At 48.2% G+C, this 15,308-nt stretch overlaps 1 protein-coding gene across 6 annotated transcripts in view; it reads left to right on the top strand.

The window, feature by feature from the left end:
- Sptbn4 (spectrin beta, non-erythrocytic 4) overlaps window positions 1–15,308 on the top strand; it is a 75,044-nt gene that overhangs the window by 46,483 nt on the left and 13,253 nt on the right. For all 6 annotated transcript variants that reach the window (XM_021251700.2, XM_021251701.2, XM_004874206.4 and 3 more), the window contains 3 exons: window positions 11,164–11,388; window positions 12,477–12,566; window positions 14,971–15,249. In XM_021251700.2, coding sequence (XP_021107359.1) covers window positions 11,164–11,388; window positions 12,477–12,566; window positions 14,971–15,249 — 594 coding nt within the window. The remainder of the gene's footprint in view (window positions 1–11,163; window positions 11,389–12,476; window positions 12,567–14,970; window positions 15,250–15,308) is intronic.

Here is a 15,308-nt window from a genome sequence, read left to right as displayed (position 1 = left end):
GCTCTTCCTCTACTGACCTGGGCTGAGTGCTCACTGAGCCCTCCCAGCCATGCTAAAAGATTGGTACTATTCTTAGCCCCATTTAGCCAGTGGGGAAACTGAGGCACAGAAAGAGAAGCACCTAACACAAACACACAACCAGTATCTCCCTTACAAAATGGATCTCCTAGAGCACAGGCACAGGTCTGCATTATCCCCACTTCTGGCTTGGCAGCTGCTCAGTGCTCAGGACACCATGTTCAGATGTGTAGGGACAGTTTGAAGTGTGAATGTTACCTCCTGAGGTGTAATGACCCCTGCTTTTTCATGGCAGGAACAATGCCTAGCTGTGCCCAGTGGGAAACTGAGGCTCAGAGAGGTAAGGTTCCTGACCCAGAGGAGAAAGTGGCGGAGTCTGGATTTGAATCCAGTCCCTAGACTCTTCACTGCTCCTTCTGGATGCATTGCCCACATAGTTTGCTTATAAAATGCCTGGCGTAGTGTGTAGGAAAGAAAGCAGATTAACAATAACAGCAAATGATACTGATTAGCATTTATTCATTCATCTATGCATCAAATACTTCTCAGGCACCTAAAATGGTGTTGAGATACAGCAGTAGGCAAATGGGTGAAAACTCACCACCTTCACGGGGCTCCCATGCTGGCTGATGAGATGGGCAAAGGAGCAAAGAGAAAGACAGAGCTGAATGTGGTATGACATGTCTTTATCTCCTCAACACTTATGAATTATTAGATCTTCAAAGAGCTTTTGTTGTGTGGATCAGACCTACTGATATTTGCCATATGAGAAGTGAAAACTAACAGTATTAAATCCGCCACCTCTATACCCAAACCACCTCTCTCTCTTTTTTTTTTTTTTGGTACCAGGGATCAAACTTGGGACCTTGCACTTGCGAGGCAGGCGCCGGAACCACTGAGCTAAATCCCCGGCCCTCTCTCTCTTTTTTTGACACAGGGTCTCACTATGTAGTTCAGGCTGGCCTTAAACTCACTATGTACCCCAGGCTGGCCTCCAACTCTCGACAAGCCTCCTGCCTCAGCCTCCTGAGTGCTGGGATTACAGGCATCCACCACCATGCCCGGCCCAAATCACCTCTCTTATGAGCAAGAACTATATATTTTTTAAATACAGTGAGAAGATCAGCAGTTTTGAATTTGCAGCTCTGTTTCCAGTCTGGAATAGGAGAGAGTTGTCTGCTCACATCTGTCTTATATCCAGTGTGTTGGGGTCCGGTGGGTGGTCTAGTCTCTATAAAACCTATGCATACACTCGGGAGACAGAGTGATAAAGGCAAATAGCACCTTAGTAGTAAAATAAAAATAGTTGTAACCTAAGAGATGCCTTGAAAAGATCCCAGGGACCCCAAGGGGTCCCCAGGTCATACTTTGAGAACTGCTAATGTATGCTGTGTGTCAGGCCCCGTGAACCCCTTCTCCCACCATCCCTGTGGGGGATGCTGTCCTGGCTTACCCAAGGTCACACAGCTTCAAGTAGCCGTCCCGTCCACCGTTCTCCCTTGATAAATCTTAGACTATAATGGGGAACTGTGAACCTTCCTGCTGGGCCCTGAGAAGTTAATCACACCAAGGTCCAGACCCTGCAGGGTGGACAGAGTGGGCACACGGGTGACTGAGCCCTGTCTGCTCTAAGGGATCCCCTGGAATATCAGCAGAGGTGAGAGTGGTCAGTGGCCCAGAAGGTCGGGCAGAGGAGGGAGCAATCAGTAAAAGCAGCCAGGGACTGGGGGACAAGATTGTGGGTGGTAGAAGCACATGGACTTGGGTGTTGTGCACAGAAAGGACCCACTTAGAACAGTTCCCAGTACCTGATAAGCTCTAAAAGACTGGGCATCTGCTGGATGTGGCAGCGCATGCCTACAATCCCAGCACTTGGGAGGCTGAGGCAGGAAGATCACTGCAAGTTCAAGGCCAGTCTGGGCTACAAAGTGAGTTCAAGGCCAGCCTGAACTCCATAGCAGGACCCTGTCTCAAAACAACAACTGGGGATCTGGGACTGTTAAGGTCCCCACTGGAAACAAGTCAGCTCAGCTGGGGAGGACTTGCAGAAAGTGTCAACAAAGTCACAAACCAGACATGGGGAAGCCACAGGGAGTGCAGAGCTCTGGACACCTGGGGCTCACAGTGGGAGCCTATCCCTCCCAGAGCTGGGCAGGCACTCCAACCCTCACAAGCAGCCCAGCCAGCCTGAGGCACCTCTGAAGGAAGAGCCTCGCTCTGGTCTCCCTGTCCTTTCTCCTGCTGGGCCTCCTGAGTCCCAGAAGTGCCAGCTTCATGGGCGTTTGATCACACACAGGGCCCTGCACTTGGTTTAATGCCTTGTTGCACTGTCTAAAAATCCTTAATACTATTTATACAAAGGACACTGCATTCTCAATTTGCACTGAGCCCTGCAACATGTCCAGACCCCAACTCACCTGGGAGCCAGAGTGGGGAGCCAGTGGATGTGGCCTGAACAGGGAGCACCTCCAACTTCTAGGGCACAGAGCATGGGGTGAAGCTTGGATATGGGTCAGGAGAGTCAAACATCACCTGCCATCTTTACTAGGATTCCTACTTACTTTGCCGTGATGACTGATTCTTCCCCAGGAGCATCCGGCAGTGGCTAAAGACAGAGACTCAGGACTCAGGCAGGCCTGGATTGGAATCATAGCTCTGCTACTCCGTATCTGTGTGAGGCTGGGCAAGTGGTCTTACCTCTCGCTCTGGGCCTTGGGTACCTCCTCCATGCACTAGCAAAGACCCTAGCACTGAGCCCTTGTGGGCAGCAAGATGGTGGAGAGTGCGCAGCACCACAGTCAAGGCAGGATCTGGAGCTAGGCTGCCTGGGGTCAAGCCTGACTGTGAGTTGGCAGCTGGGTGGCCTGGGGCTGTTATCTGTGCCTCGTTTTTTTCTGATGAACCTACTTACAGTAGTGACCTCCTAGGGACACACTGAAGACAAAGATGCAAAATACATAGTTTCACAACTACTGCCCCAGAATATCTAAGATTTGGTATTTGTTTAGAAGTTGGGGTTTTTTGTTGTTTTTTTAAAGAAGTTTTCAGTGTTATATGGCAAGGGTATAACATAGCCATATTGTGTCCAGAAGTTAATGTGGCTAGTTATCTCCCCATCTTTGCTTTGGTTATTTATGGGATACACGATTATTTCACTGTTTTTTTGTTTGTTTTTGTTTTTGATACTGGGGATCGAACTCAGGACCTTGTGCTTGCAAGGCAGGCAGCAGAACCACTGAGCTAAATCCCTGGCCCTATTTCATTGTTTATGTTCATATCACATTTGGGGCATTTCCCCTTCTTCATGTTGTTTTGTAAAAATGTATTTTGAAGGGCCGGGGATTTAGCTCAGCGGCACAGCACCTGCCTGGCAAGTGTGAGGTCCTGAGTTCGATCCCTGATACCAAAAAAAAAAATGTATTTTGAGGGCAGCGTATGGAGTATGAATCTAGTGTTAAGCGCAGGAACTGTCTGTGGCTGCCCCCATCTTGCCATTTGAGGCCCTCATCCTTATCCTGACTGATGCCATCTTGCCCACAATGAAAGACCTTGTTTTCTCCCTCCTGGCCACACTTGCTATCACCTGACTCTAGCTTTTCCCCAGTCTGGTGGGTGGAAAGTGACATCTCACTGTGCCCTGTGCATTTGCTTTTTTTGGTGACTGGTGAGTATGGGTCTCCTTGTTCTTCTTTTTGGCCATTTAGATTTCAGAGAGAGGATTTGGGGCTTCTGGCTTCTGCCAGAGTGAAGATGCTACTTTTTTCTCCCTGGGCATGGTGGGGGCCACAAGTCCCAACCAAGCCTAACAGCCTTTGAGATGGGGTCCCCATTGTGCAAAGGAGAAGCTGAGGCCCAAGGGGACAAAGGACTGGCCTGCAGTCACAGCAATGGGTGCCAGAAGCAGCCTGGCACAGGACTCCCCATCACAGGAAACTGGGAGGGAACAAGGTGGATCCAAGCAGAAATGAGGCTCCTCCGGGGGTGAGGGCTTGCTACAGATGCTGTGCCTGGTGCCTGAGCCTCTTTCTCCAGCAGAGGGAGCCTGAGGCAGAGAGTGACCCTATCGGCCACTGCCCACAAGGGGAGCCCAACTGGGCAGCTGGGAGGGGAGAGGCCCACAAGGCCCTGCGGTCCCCCGGGGCTGCCTGAAAGTCTGGGCACTGGGTGTCTGCAGGGGGGCTCTGGTTGCTCCCCCACCCATCTTTGTCCTTCTGCCCCCTCTCCTTGCTCTTTCTTGTCTCTTCATTTGAATTCTCCATTGCTGCCACTCTCTCTTGATCTCCCCTCTTCCTTCTGTTTTATGTTCATGATTTTTCTAAACAGTGCCTATTCCTTCAGAATTGGGTTTTTAACTCTGGTTTTTTTTTTTTTTTTTTTTGGTACTAGGGATCGAACTCAGGTCCTTGCGCTTGCAAGGCAGGCAGCATAACCACTGAGCTAAATCTCTGGCCCTCCCCTCTTCCTTCTGTTGGTCTTGCATCCTCCCTTTTGTCCCCCTCCTGAGCCACTGCAGCAGGGACCCCACCTCCCAGTTCCACATGACCCAGAGTCCTCCTCGGGGCCTCTTGCCCAACTGTCCTACTGGTCCAGCAGCCAGATGGTGGAGTCCCAAGCTCCCACTTCCCAGCCCTCATCAGCTGGGCCAGCTGGTGTGGCCCAGCCGCAGGCTCCTGCTTGGAGGGTGGGACTGGTCTGCTATCTGAGGGGGCCAAGCAGGAAAATGCACTAGAGGTGTTGCAGCTGCTGGGCTGCATCCTTGGGGCTCTTTCTCTGCTTCATGGAGACTATCTCCCCCTTTCCCTTCTCTGTCCCACATTTCTGTGTTCCACTCAGCATGGGTGGAGCAGGAGCCCAGATTCTGGAGCTATGCAATCCAAGGTTTGAATCCCCAATTCCATCACTGTGGACCTGGGCACTGAGTGTCAGGGTGTATGTGGGGGGGTGCTGGCTGCCCCCCCACACCCATCTTTGTCCTTCTCCCCCACCTTTCTGAGCCAGACTGTCCAATCATAGAGAGGCAGCGTGGTGGAGAGCTTGGGTTCAGATTCTGGCTCTGGCAGTTTTTAATCCAGGCCAGTGACAGCTCCTCTCTGAGCCTTGGTTTCCACACCTGGAAACTGGAAGGCAACAAGGTGGGTCCGAGTAGGAAAGGTTGATCTAGGAATCAGGGCTTGCTTCATGTGCCTGTGGTGTGGCTAGCACCTGGGGCTGTTTTGCAGGCAGTCTTTTCTCTTGTTTCTTTAAAACTCTTTGCTGAATGTGGTGGCGCACATCTGTGATCTCAGCACTCGGAAGGCTGATCCAGGAGGATCACCACAAGTTTGAGGCCAGCCTGGGATACACAGTGAGTTCAAGGCCAGTCTGAACTACATAGCAAGACCCATTCTCAACAAACAAACAAAAAAACTTTAATGTCCTTAAAATTTATTACCATAAAGTGCACACTTTTAATATGTACAATTCAGGGATCTAGCATATTCACCACTAACACTACAGCATTCTCACCATCCAACAAAGAAGCCCCATATCCATGGGCAGCAACGCCCCATTTTCCTCATGCTCATCTACTCTGTCTCTCAGGATTTGCCTGTTCTAGACAGTTCATAGAAATGGAATCACACACTATGTGGTCCTTCTTTCACTTCATGTTTGCAAGGGTCATTCATGTAGTAGGATGTATCAGTACTTCGTGGCTCCTCTGGTTTTATTTTATTTCATTGTATTTTGTATTTGTGCTGGGGATTGATCCCAGGGCCTTATGCATGCTAGGCAAACTCTGTCACTGAGCTACATCCCTAGCCTGCCTCACTGATTTTAATGTTTAAAGGTAGGGTCCCCCCCCCATACTGGGAAGTGAACCCAAGGAGCACATCAGTAGCCCTTTTTATTGATTTATTGATTTATTGATTTACTGGTACCAGGGATCGAACTCGGGTCCTTGCACTTGCACAGCAGGCAGTGGAACCACTGAGCTAAATCCCTGCTCCCCTTTTTATTTTTTGAGATAGGGTGTCACTAAATTGCCCAGACTGGCTTCAAACTTGCGATTCTCCTCCCTGCACCTCCTGAGTAGTTGGGATTACAGGTGTGGAGTACCATGTCTAGCTAATTAAACAATTTTTTTTTTGCTAATTTTAAAATTTTTAATCTTTTTTTTTTTTTTTTGTGCCGGGGATCGAACTAGGGACCTTGTGCTTGCAAGGCAGGCGCCGGAACCACTGAGCTAAATACCCAGCCCCCAAAATTTTTAACCTTTAATAGTGCCCATCTAAGGGGTCGGGAATTTAGCTCAGTGGTTCCACCACCTGCCTCGCGAGCGCAAGGTTCCGAGTTCATTCCCTGGTACCAAAAAAAAAAAAAAGTGCCTATCTAAGAGAATAAGAATAGCATGGTGACTAACAAACAAAGCCAAAACACTACGTGCCAGGTACCTGCTAGGTGCTGGGGTCCAACTCAGAATGAAACAGACATCCTGCTTTCCCCAACCTCTGTGGTGTTGCAAGGATCGCGTGCCTTAACCTCACCAGGTGCTTTGAGCAGAGCGGATGTGGAGTGGATGTCAGGATGAGTTAAGCATTTAAGCATTGTCGCTGTGTGAGAAGTTCACACAGAAGAGCATGATGGGAAAAGCAAAGCCTCCTCCTCCTCCCTCTATGTAGTCCTGCTCCCCAGGGCTGTAACTACTCTCAACACTTTCTCTCTGACCTGGAAGTATTCTGTGCACATTCCCGCATGTATGCAGCATGCAAACCATCCTGAAACTTGCCATTTTTACTTCACAAACATCCTGGATGTTTTTCCTGGTCACAAAATATGGATATATTCTGTTCTTTTTTTATTTTATTTCTTTTGGGGGGGGGCTACTGGGAATCAAACTCATGACCTTACACTCGCCAGGCAGATGCAGTGCCACTGAGCTACATCCCTGGGCCAGATATATTCTATTCTTTTAAATTGTTGCATAGTATTCCACAGGGTGGTTTGATTTGATAATCAGTGTTTCTCTTTCTCCTCCTTGGTTTTTTTTTTTCAGACAGGATTTCTGTCTGTGACGCAGATTAGTGACCTCAAATTCAAAATCTTCTTGCCTCAGCCTCCAGAGAACTGGGATTCCAGGCATGTGCCACCATTGCTGGCTTATTAAAATTTTTATATGGCTGAAGATGTAGCCCGGCCTACTATGTACAAGGGCCTGGTGGGATTACATCCCCAGTGCGACATAAAAAAATTGCTTTGATCGATATTGCCCAGGATTTTCCTAAGAAGACAGTGACGGGCCGGGGATTTAGCTCAGTGGTTCTGACACCTGCCTCGAAAGTGTAAGGTTCCAAGTTCAATCCCTGGTACCAAAAAAAAAAAAAGGAAAAAGAAAGAAAGAAAGAAAAAGAAGACAGTGACTATGCCTGCCAAGTGAGAGTTGTTGGCTCTCCCCGTATCCACCATCCTGATGCACTTAGATTGTAAGGTACAAGCTTTTTCATCTCTGGGAATCTGAAAGATGAAAGATGCTGGCTTGTAATTTTTCTTTTTCTAGCATAGGGTTTGAACCTAGGTCTTCACATTGAGCTACATTCCCAACCCATTCTTAAAAAAATATATATATATATATATACTTTTGGTACCAGGGATTGAACTCAGGTCCTTGCGCTTGCGCAGCAGGGAGTGAAACCACTGAGCTAAATCTCCAGCCCTCTTAAAAATATTTTAAAAAATTTTTCCTTGGCCTAGCTTAGGTGACCTGACCATCTCTGATCTTGTCCGTGGCCAGGGGATTCTAGTGTTCTGATTGGCCAGGCTTGGAATTCTGTTTTTTTAGTTCCTCAGGACCTGAGAGTGGGATTTGAGGTGCTTGGAGGAGGGAGTGTATATTGGACCAGCAAAACCAACACTACAAAAACTTACACTACAGAACTGTGAAACGAAAGTGTTGACTTAGTTCTTGAATGTGAGTTTCGGTTTGCAGTCATTTGCTGTAATCTGTTACTACTTAATTTATTATTTTGTTTTCTTCTGTAGCATTCCTTCATCTGTTTAAAATGACACAAGTAATACATAAATATATTCTTTTGGTAAATATCTTATAACCTATAAGGTTCAGTAAAGCAGTTTCCCTTCAACCCACCTCCCAATCCCATACCCCAAAAGGAACAATAATTATTTGATGTGCATCCTTCTAGGTTTCTCCTGTGCCTTTACAAGTATGCCCATGTGGGCTTGTAATGGTTTTCTTTTATTTATTTTTCATGTTTAAATTTTTGAACAAATAAATTTTCATGGTTTGGACATCAAAAACTATATTTTAAAAATCCTTTGTGAAAATTCTCCCCATCCCTATTCTGTATTCACTATGTTCTCTTCCCCCAATAGGTACCATTTGTTATTAATTTCTTGTTTACTCTAGAGAATTTTTATGCATGTGCAGTTCACTACAAATATATATCATATGGAAAGTCTCAATTGCTTTTTCCTCTGCGCAGAAACTTTTGGCTAGTATTCCATACACATGCAGACTTGTTTAACCATTTCACTTTTGATGGGCATTGAGGTTGTTTCCAGTTCTTCCCATTAAACATTAAACTTCTGCTGTGGTGAAATCCTTGGACAAACATCAGTGTGTGTATGTGCCAGGATTTCTTTAGATACATTCCTAGAACCCAAGGTGCAAGTGTAAGTCAAGTAGATGCACGTTTTACATTTTGATAGGAACTGCCAAATCGCCTTCCAAAAAGGTTGTACCACTTTACAGTGTCTCCCTCAGAGGCCCAGCGTGCCCATCTCCCTGCATTTTGCCAACACTAGATATTATCCATCTTTTACACGCTTGCCAATCTGGTAGATAGAAAAGGATATCATATAAGAATTTGCACTTTCCTGCTCATTAGAGAGATTGGACATCTTTTTGTGTGCTTTTATTTCTTCTTCTTCTTCTTCTTCTTTTTTTTGCAGTACTAGGAATTGAACTCAGCACCTTGTGCTTGTGAGGCAGGCATGGTGCCACTGAGCTAAATCTCCAGCCCTGTGCTTATTTCTTCTGTGTGTTGCTTGTTCACATCTGGTGCCAATCCTTCCCTGACCCCAGTCATGCTGGGGATTGAGCCTAGGGTCCTCATGCCAAGCTACATCCCTAGCTTTTTAAAATGTCATTTATTTATTTGGTTTTTGAGACAAGGTCTCACCTATGTAGTTCAGGCTGGCCTTGAACTCAATCTATGTAGTACAGACTGGGCTGGAACTCATGACAATCCTCCTGCCTCAGCCTCCTGAGTGCTGGAATTACAGATGTGCACCATCATGCCTGGCTTTCCAGACTTTTTTAAAATTTTGAGACAGGGCCAGGGATTTAGCTCAGTGGTTCTGCTGCCTGCCTTGCAAGCGCAAGGTCCTGAGTTTGATCCCCAGCACCACAAAAAAAAAAAAAAAAAAAAAAAAAAAAAAAAATTTTTGAGACAAAGTCTCACTATGTTACCAAGTTGTCCAGGCTTAGTTCAAACTTGAGATCCTCCAGCCTTAGCCTCCCTGAATGCTGGGGTTACAGGCATGCACCATCACACCTAGCCAGCTTGTTTCTCTTTGGGACATTCTTACTTTTCTTTTTTGGTACCGGGGATCGAACTCAGGACCTTGCGCTTGCAAGGCAGGCGGCAGAACCACTGAGCTAAATCCCTGGCTTGGGATATTCTCTTTCTTTGCTGTAATCATGCATTGAACACTTTACAGTGAAGGCCTGTTGTGTGTCAGGCACTGTTCCAGCACACAGGATACAGCAGTGATCATGATGCAGCCCCTGCCCTCCTGGGGCTCCCACTCTAGAAACCAGAAGGGAATTAGAAGTAAACGACATTTACTCAGTGGTGGCAAATGCTGCAGTGAGGTGGGAAGCTGGATAGAGACCAATTCTCTGACTGTTAAACTAGTTCCTAATACCTATCACACACTTTTTCAGCTTGGCATTTGCCTTCTAGCTACGTTCAACTACAGCTATACATTTGGTCGGTGCAGAAGTATTTTTATGTGCCAACTGTATAAATCTTTCCCTTTATGGTTTTTATGCTTGAAAAGGTTTTTTCCATCCCAAGGTTATCAAAGCGTTTGTTCAGATTTTCCTCTTGTGTCTTATGAATTTACTTATTTCACTTCGGTCTTTAACCCATCTGCAACTGTTTTCAGTATAAAAGCAAGGAAGGGATCCAGCTAAATTGGTTAGTCAGCTGGCCCATGATCATTCATTAAATAATCCATTTTCCCCTTGAGGATTTAAAATGGCATCTATGAAATATATTAATTCTCTTTTGTATTTAGGACTGCTTTTGTGCTTTTTGTGTATCTTTAGCAGCTGCATCAACCATCCAAATCACTATAGCTATTTATTTATTTATTTATTTTGCAGTACTGGGAATTGAACCCAGTGCCTTCACACTGAGCTGTATCCCCAGCCTGCCTTTCTTTCATTATTTATTTATTTACAATTTTGAGACAGGGTCTTGCTAAGTCAATAAGCTGACCAGGCGGTGCTCACACTTTTGATCCTCCTGCCACAGCCTCCTAGAGTGTTGAGATTACTAGTGGATGCCACCATGCCCCGGCTGTGTTTTTGTGTTTTGGTTTTTTTCGTCCCGGGGATCGAACTCAGGATCTTGCGCTTTCAACGCTTTCAACGAAGGCACATCGCCACTGAGATAAATCCCCAGCCCACTCCCCAGCTATGTATTTTTGATATTTGGCAAAGTTGGCTCTTTGGACAAATTAACTTCTCTGGGCCTCAGTTTCCTCGGTAAAACAGGGATGATATAAAAAAATAGGGATGATATCAACCTAGAGGGGCTGATGTGAGAATTAATGATTAAGGGTCCGTTTTAGTGCTGAGGGTTGGGTAATACTACCTTAGTATTTGGGCTGAAATCTGATTGAAAGGAAGCGCGCACCTGGCAGAGGAAACAGCAAAGGCAAAGCCCCGAGGCAGGGACTAGCTAGTATGTTGCAGGGTCCCCCGGAGGGAGGGCGGCGCTTCTAGAGGGGACTGAGCCTGGGGAGAGCGGAACTGTGGCCCGAGGCGAGTGGTTTGGTTGTCATCCTGAGGGCCCTGGAGAGCTACAGGACGATCTGGAGGGAAGGTGGTGCCCGCTGACTCTGCCTCTGTTCCCACAGTCGATGGAGTCCCAGGTGGAGGAGTGGTACCGCGAGGTGGGAGAGTTGCAGGCGCAGACAGCCGCGCTGCCGCTGGAGCCGGCGAGCAAGGAGCTGGTGGGCGAGCGGCAGAACGCGGTGGGCGAGCGCTTGGTGCGCTTGCTGGAGCCGCTGCAGCAGCGCCGCCGCCTGCTGCTGGCCTCCAAAGAGCTGCATCAGGTGGCGCACGACCTGGACGACGAGCTGGTGAGGGGCGCGGGGACCTGGGGCGGGACCCGGGTACGAGGGGCGGGGCTCAAGAATGGGGCGGGGAAGTGGGGCCGGGCCGGGGCGGAGTCGATCAGTCCGCTTACTCTTTCACCCTTTCATATTCATTTACTCCTCTTTTCTTTCTTTCTATTTCTTTGTAGCGGGGATCGAACTCAGGACCTTGCGCTTGTGAGGCAGGCGCAGTGCCACTGAGCTAAATCCCCAGCCCTATTTTCTTTCTTTTTTTAAGATTGAGATATTGGGGATTAAGCCCAGAGTCTTCGCACATGATCTCCTTAAACCCCAGAATTGTCCAACCTGGGCTGAAACTTGCAGTCCTCCTGTCTCAGCTTCCCAGAGTGCTGGGATTACAAGCGTGGGCTCATTGACACCACCCTCATTTATTCACTCTCAACCACTCATTGATTCATTCATTGAGTCACACATTTTAAATTCACGAATTTATCCTTTATTCTTTTCCCAGTCGTTTATTGCTCACTTATTCACTCATTTTCTCATCTATTCATTTCCCCATTGAATCAGTCATTTCCTGATTTGCTCATTCTGTCATCCACTCACTGATTTGCTTTCTCAATCATTCTGGGCCCCACCCTGGATGATGCTGGGAGCCACAGGCAACTAAAGCAGACCCTGTTGCTTCTCACAGAGGGCTCAGCATGAAAGGGGAAATGGACCTGTCCCCAGCCAGTGACAACCCTGGGTGGCTAGGCCCATCGAGGTGCACCTGAGAGGCCTTAGCAGTGCAGCAAAGGCAGCTGGTGGGCATTCAGTCAGGAAGGGAGGGCTTCCTGGAGGAAGAGGATGTCTGAGCTGAGACCCAAAGGGTACAAATGGGAGAGAATGGGAAGGGAACTCCAGGAACCATGACCTTGTATGTGCAGGGGCCAGAGGTAAGCCTGCCCTAAAATTGAGAGGGAGACAGACTGTCCATAGAGAAGCCTGGAGATGGGTGTGTCTGGCCTCTTAGGAAAGCCACTGGATGCTCTGGGAAGGGTCTGAGGTCACCAGGACGCAGTGGTCCTCAAGTCCATCCTCCTCCTGACCTGCTCCCTGGTTTCTCCCAGGCATGGGTTCAGGAGCGGCTACCACTGGCCATGCAGACGGAACGGGGCAATGGTTTGCAGGCTGTTCAGCAGCACATCAAGAAGAACCAGGTGAGCTGAGCCAGGCTTGGGAGCCAGAGTGGGTGCATTTGGATACAAGTGCTAGAAAACAGCTAACATGGTTAAAGCCACATAATGGATCCATAGGCTCTTGTAACTGAAAAGACTGTGGACAGCAGGGAGATACATTCACATGCTTTAGATATTGCTAGGCTGTGTGTGTGTGTGTGTGTGTGTGTGTGTGTGTGTGTGTGTTTCATTCTCCAACAGATTCAGGTTTACATCCTACCAGCAAAGAGAATGTCTCCCTCTCAAAAATTTCTCCAGTAGTCACAGGGATACCTCTTAGTGACCCGACTTGAGTCACAGTCTCAGTCCTAAACTAATCATAATGGCCAGGGATTTGAATGGTTCTTAGACTGGCCCGGGCTGAGGGCCCACCCCTGGGACCTGCTCGTCAAGTCAGTGGAAACATAGGCGGCTGGGGTGAGACAGAGGCAGGGCTCCCTGGAGGACAGTCAGGGTCCTGAGACTATAAGTAAGGTGAATGCTAAAGGTCAACCAAAACAACAACAGCAAACAATCTGTCAAAGCACCCATAGGGCCTGTAATGCCATCTACTTGGGAGGCTGAAGCAGGAGGACCACAAGTTTGAGGCCAGTCTGGACAATTTAACTGATAAACAAATACACAAACCAAAAACAAACAAAACACTTTAAGGGAGAGAAAGATAATCAGTGAGTAGGTGCTCACCTCTAAACCCCAGCAAGGTGGGGGAAGGGACATTTGAGCCCCTAAAATCTCTGGATCTCTGTTCTCTCTGGGCCTCAGTTACCACATCCAAATAAGCAGAGAGTTGGTCTAGAGCAATGGTTCTCAGACTCTGTAGCAGAGGAACCCTTTGGTTAAAAGAGTTTTTTGGGTTTTTTTGTTAAATTCTTTTATTGGTACATGGTAGGTATCCAACACAATTACATTTCTCATTGGGAATTGTACCTTTCCATAATGCATCTTGGTTGGTTAAAAGAGTTCTTTCACCAAAGCCCAAAGTAAGACACATGAAAGAGGAATAATAAAATAATATATTGATGAAAGACTCAGCTTGTACTTAAATATTGTTCTAGGGGTTATGTTGATTATATATCCCATCAATAACCCTATTAGGTAGTTATGGCCATCCTCCCACTTGTTTTTTTTTTTTTTTTTTTGTACTAGGGATCGAACTCGGGATCTTGCACTTGCTCAGCAGGAGGTAGAACCACTGAGCTAAATCCCCAGCCCCTATCCCTCCACTTTTAAGGGGTGCTGGAGATTGAACACGAGGCATTGGGCATGGTTCAAACTTCCAATCCTCCTGCCTCTGCCCCAGCCTCCCGAGTAGCTGGGATTACAAGCAGGTGCCAACATGCCTGGCTGAGCCAGGCCTAGTTCTAACTGCTCCAAGATTTGTCATGTGGCAACAGGGTAGGTATTTGCAATCCACCGCTAGCCACCCGATCTTAGCAAGTTCCTCAACCTCTCTGTGCCTCAGTGTCCTGGTCTGTAAAATGAGAATGATATTGTCTCTCTCTATGGGTTGGACTGAGGGACAGCTTTGTCCACATTATGTAAAGCCCTTCCTTAGCAAGGCAGCTGGCAGGGAGCAGCCACTCAGGAAGCGTTCCTGGGTATAATTTCCATTTACAGGTTGAGGAAACTGAGGCACAGGAGAAGTTATATGAGGTCCTCAGTTAAGTAAAGCTCTGGTTGAGGGAGCCTTCTGGGAGGTGAGTGTTCCTGCATCTTGATCTGAGAAGTCCAGGGCATGTGTGTGTAAAAATGTGATTTGCACACTTTACTGTACAGTCATCCCTTAGGATCCCTGGTTCCTAGCCTCCCGCCCCAGCAGATGGACGCCAAAAACTGCAGATAATCAGTGTCTCATAAAACAGGGTAGTATGCAACCTACACACATTTTCCTATATCCTTCAAACCTTCTCTGGGGGACTCACAATACTTCATCCAACTGTAGACAATTGGTACTCTGTGTTGTCTAGGGAATATGACAAGTAAATGTCTAGGGAATATGATCAGGAGGGACACATTGTCTTCCCAGCAAGTTCTGTCTGGAATTGAAGGCACCCAAGCAGAACCCACAACCGTGGGGGAGCTTAGTACCTCAGTTGCTAAGGAGCCCTACGTCATTAGGCCTGCATTCGAGCCATTGGCTCCTATCTGGTAACTCCACATTGGAGTCAGCCTCCTGGGTTCAAATCCTGCCACCCTTTGCTAAGTCTTTGTACTTGGGCGCGGTCCCTCTGTCAGTGCCTATTTTCCCACAGGGACATGGGGGAGGAGAGTAACGGGAAATACTTGCCTAGTACCTGATGCGTGGTGAGCCATCTGAGGGTATCTGTTCTGAGCTCCACGGGCGGGGTCTCTGAACGCCCCTCCCCTCCGGGCCCTCCCTCCCCAGGGCCTGCGGCGGGAGATCCAGGCGCACGGGCCGCGCCTGGAGGAGGTGCTGGAGCGCGCGGGCGCGCTGGCCTCGCTTCGCAGCCCCGAGGCGGAGGCCGTGCGCCGCGGCCAGGAGCAGCTGCAGAGCGCCTGGGTCGGACTGCGGGAGGCGGCCGAGCAGCGGCAGCAGTCGCTGGACGCCGCCTTCCAGGTGGAGCAGTACTACTTCGACGTGGCTGAGGTGGAGGCGTGGCTGGGCGAGCAGGAGCTGCTCATGATGAGTGAGGACAAGGGCAAGGTGCGCCCGGGATGGGGGGCGAGGGGGGCCTGGGGGTGCCGGAGTCAGGGGCTGGCCGC

The sequence above is a fragment of the Heterocephalus glaber genome, unplaced genomic scaffold (assembly GCF_053883595.1).
Source record: "Heterocephalus glaber isolate CG9 unplaced genomic scaffold, H.glaber_assembly_v1.0 deba00001002, whole genome shotgun sequence".
In the NCBI taxonomy this organism is placed as follows: domain Eukaryota; kingdom Metazoa; phylum Chordata; class Mammalia; order Rodentia; family Bathyergidae; genus Heterocephalus; species Heterocephalus glaber.
The sequence above is the reverse complement of the archived record's forward strand: the minus strand, read 5'-3'. Positions and strand labels throughout refer to the sequence as shown.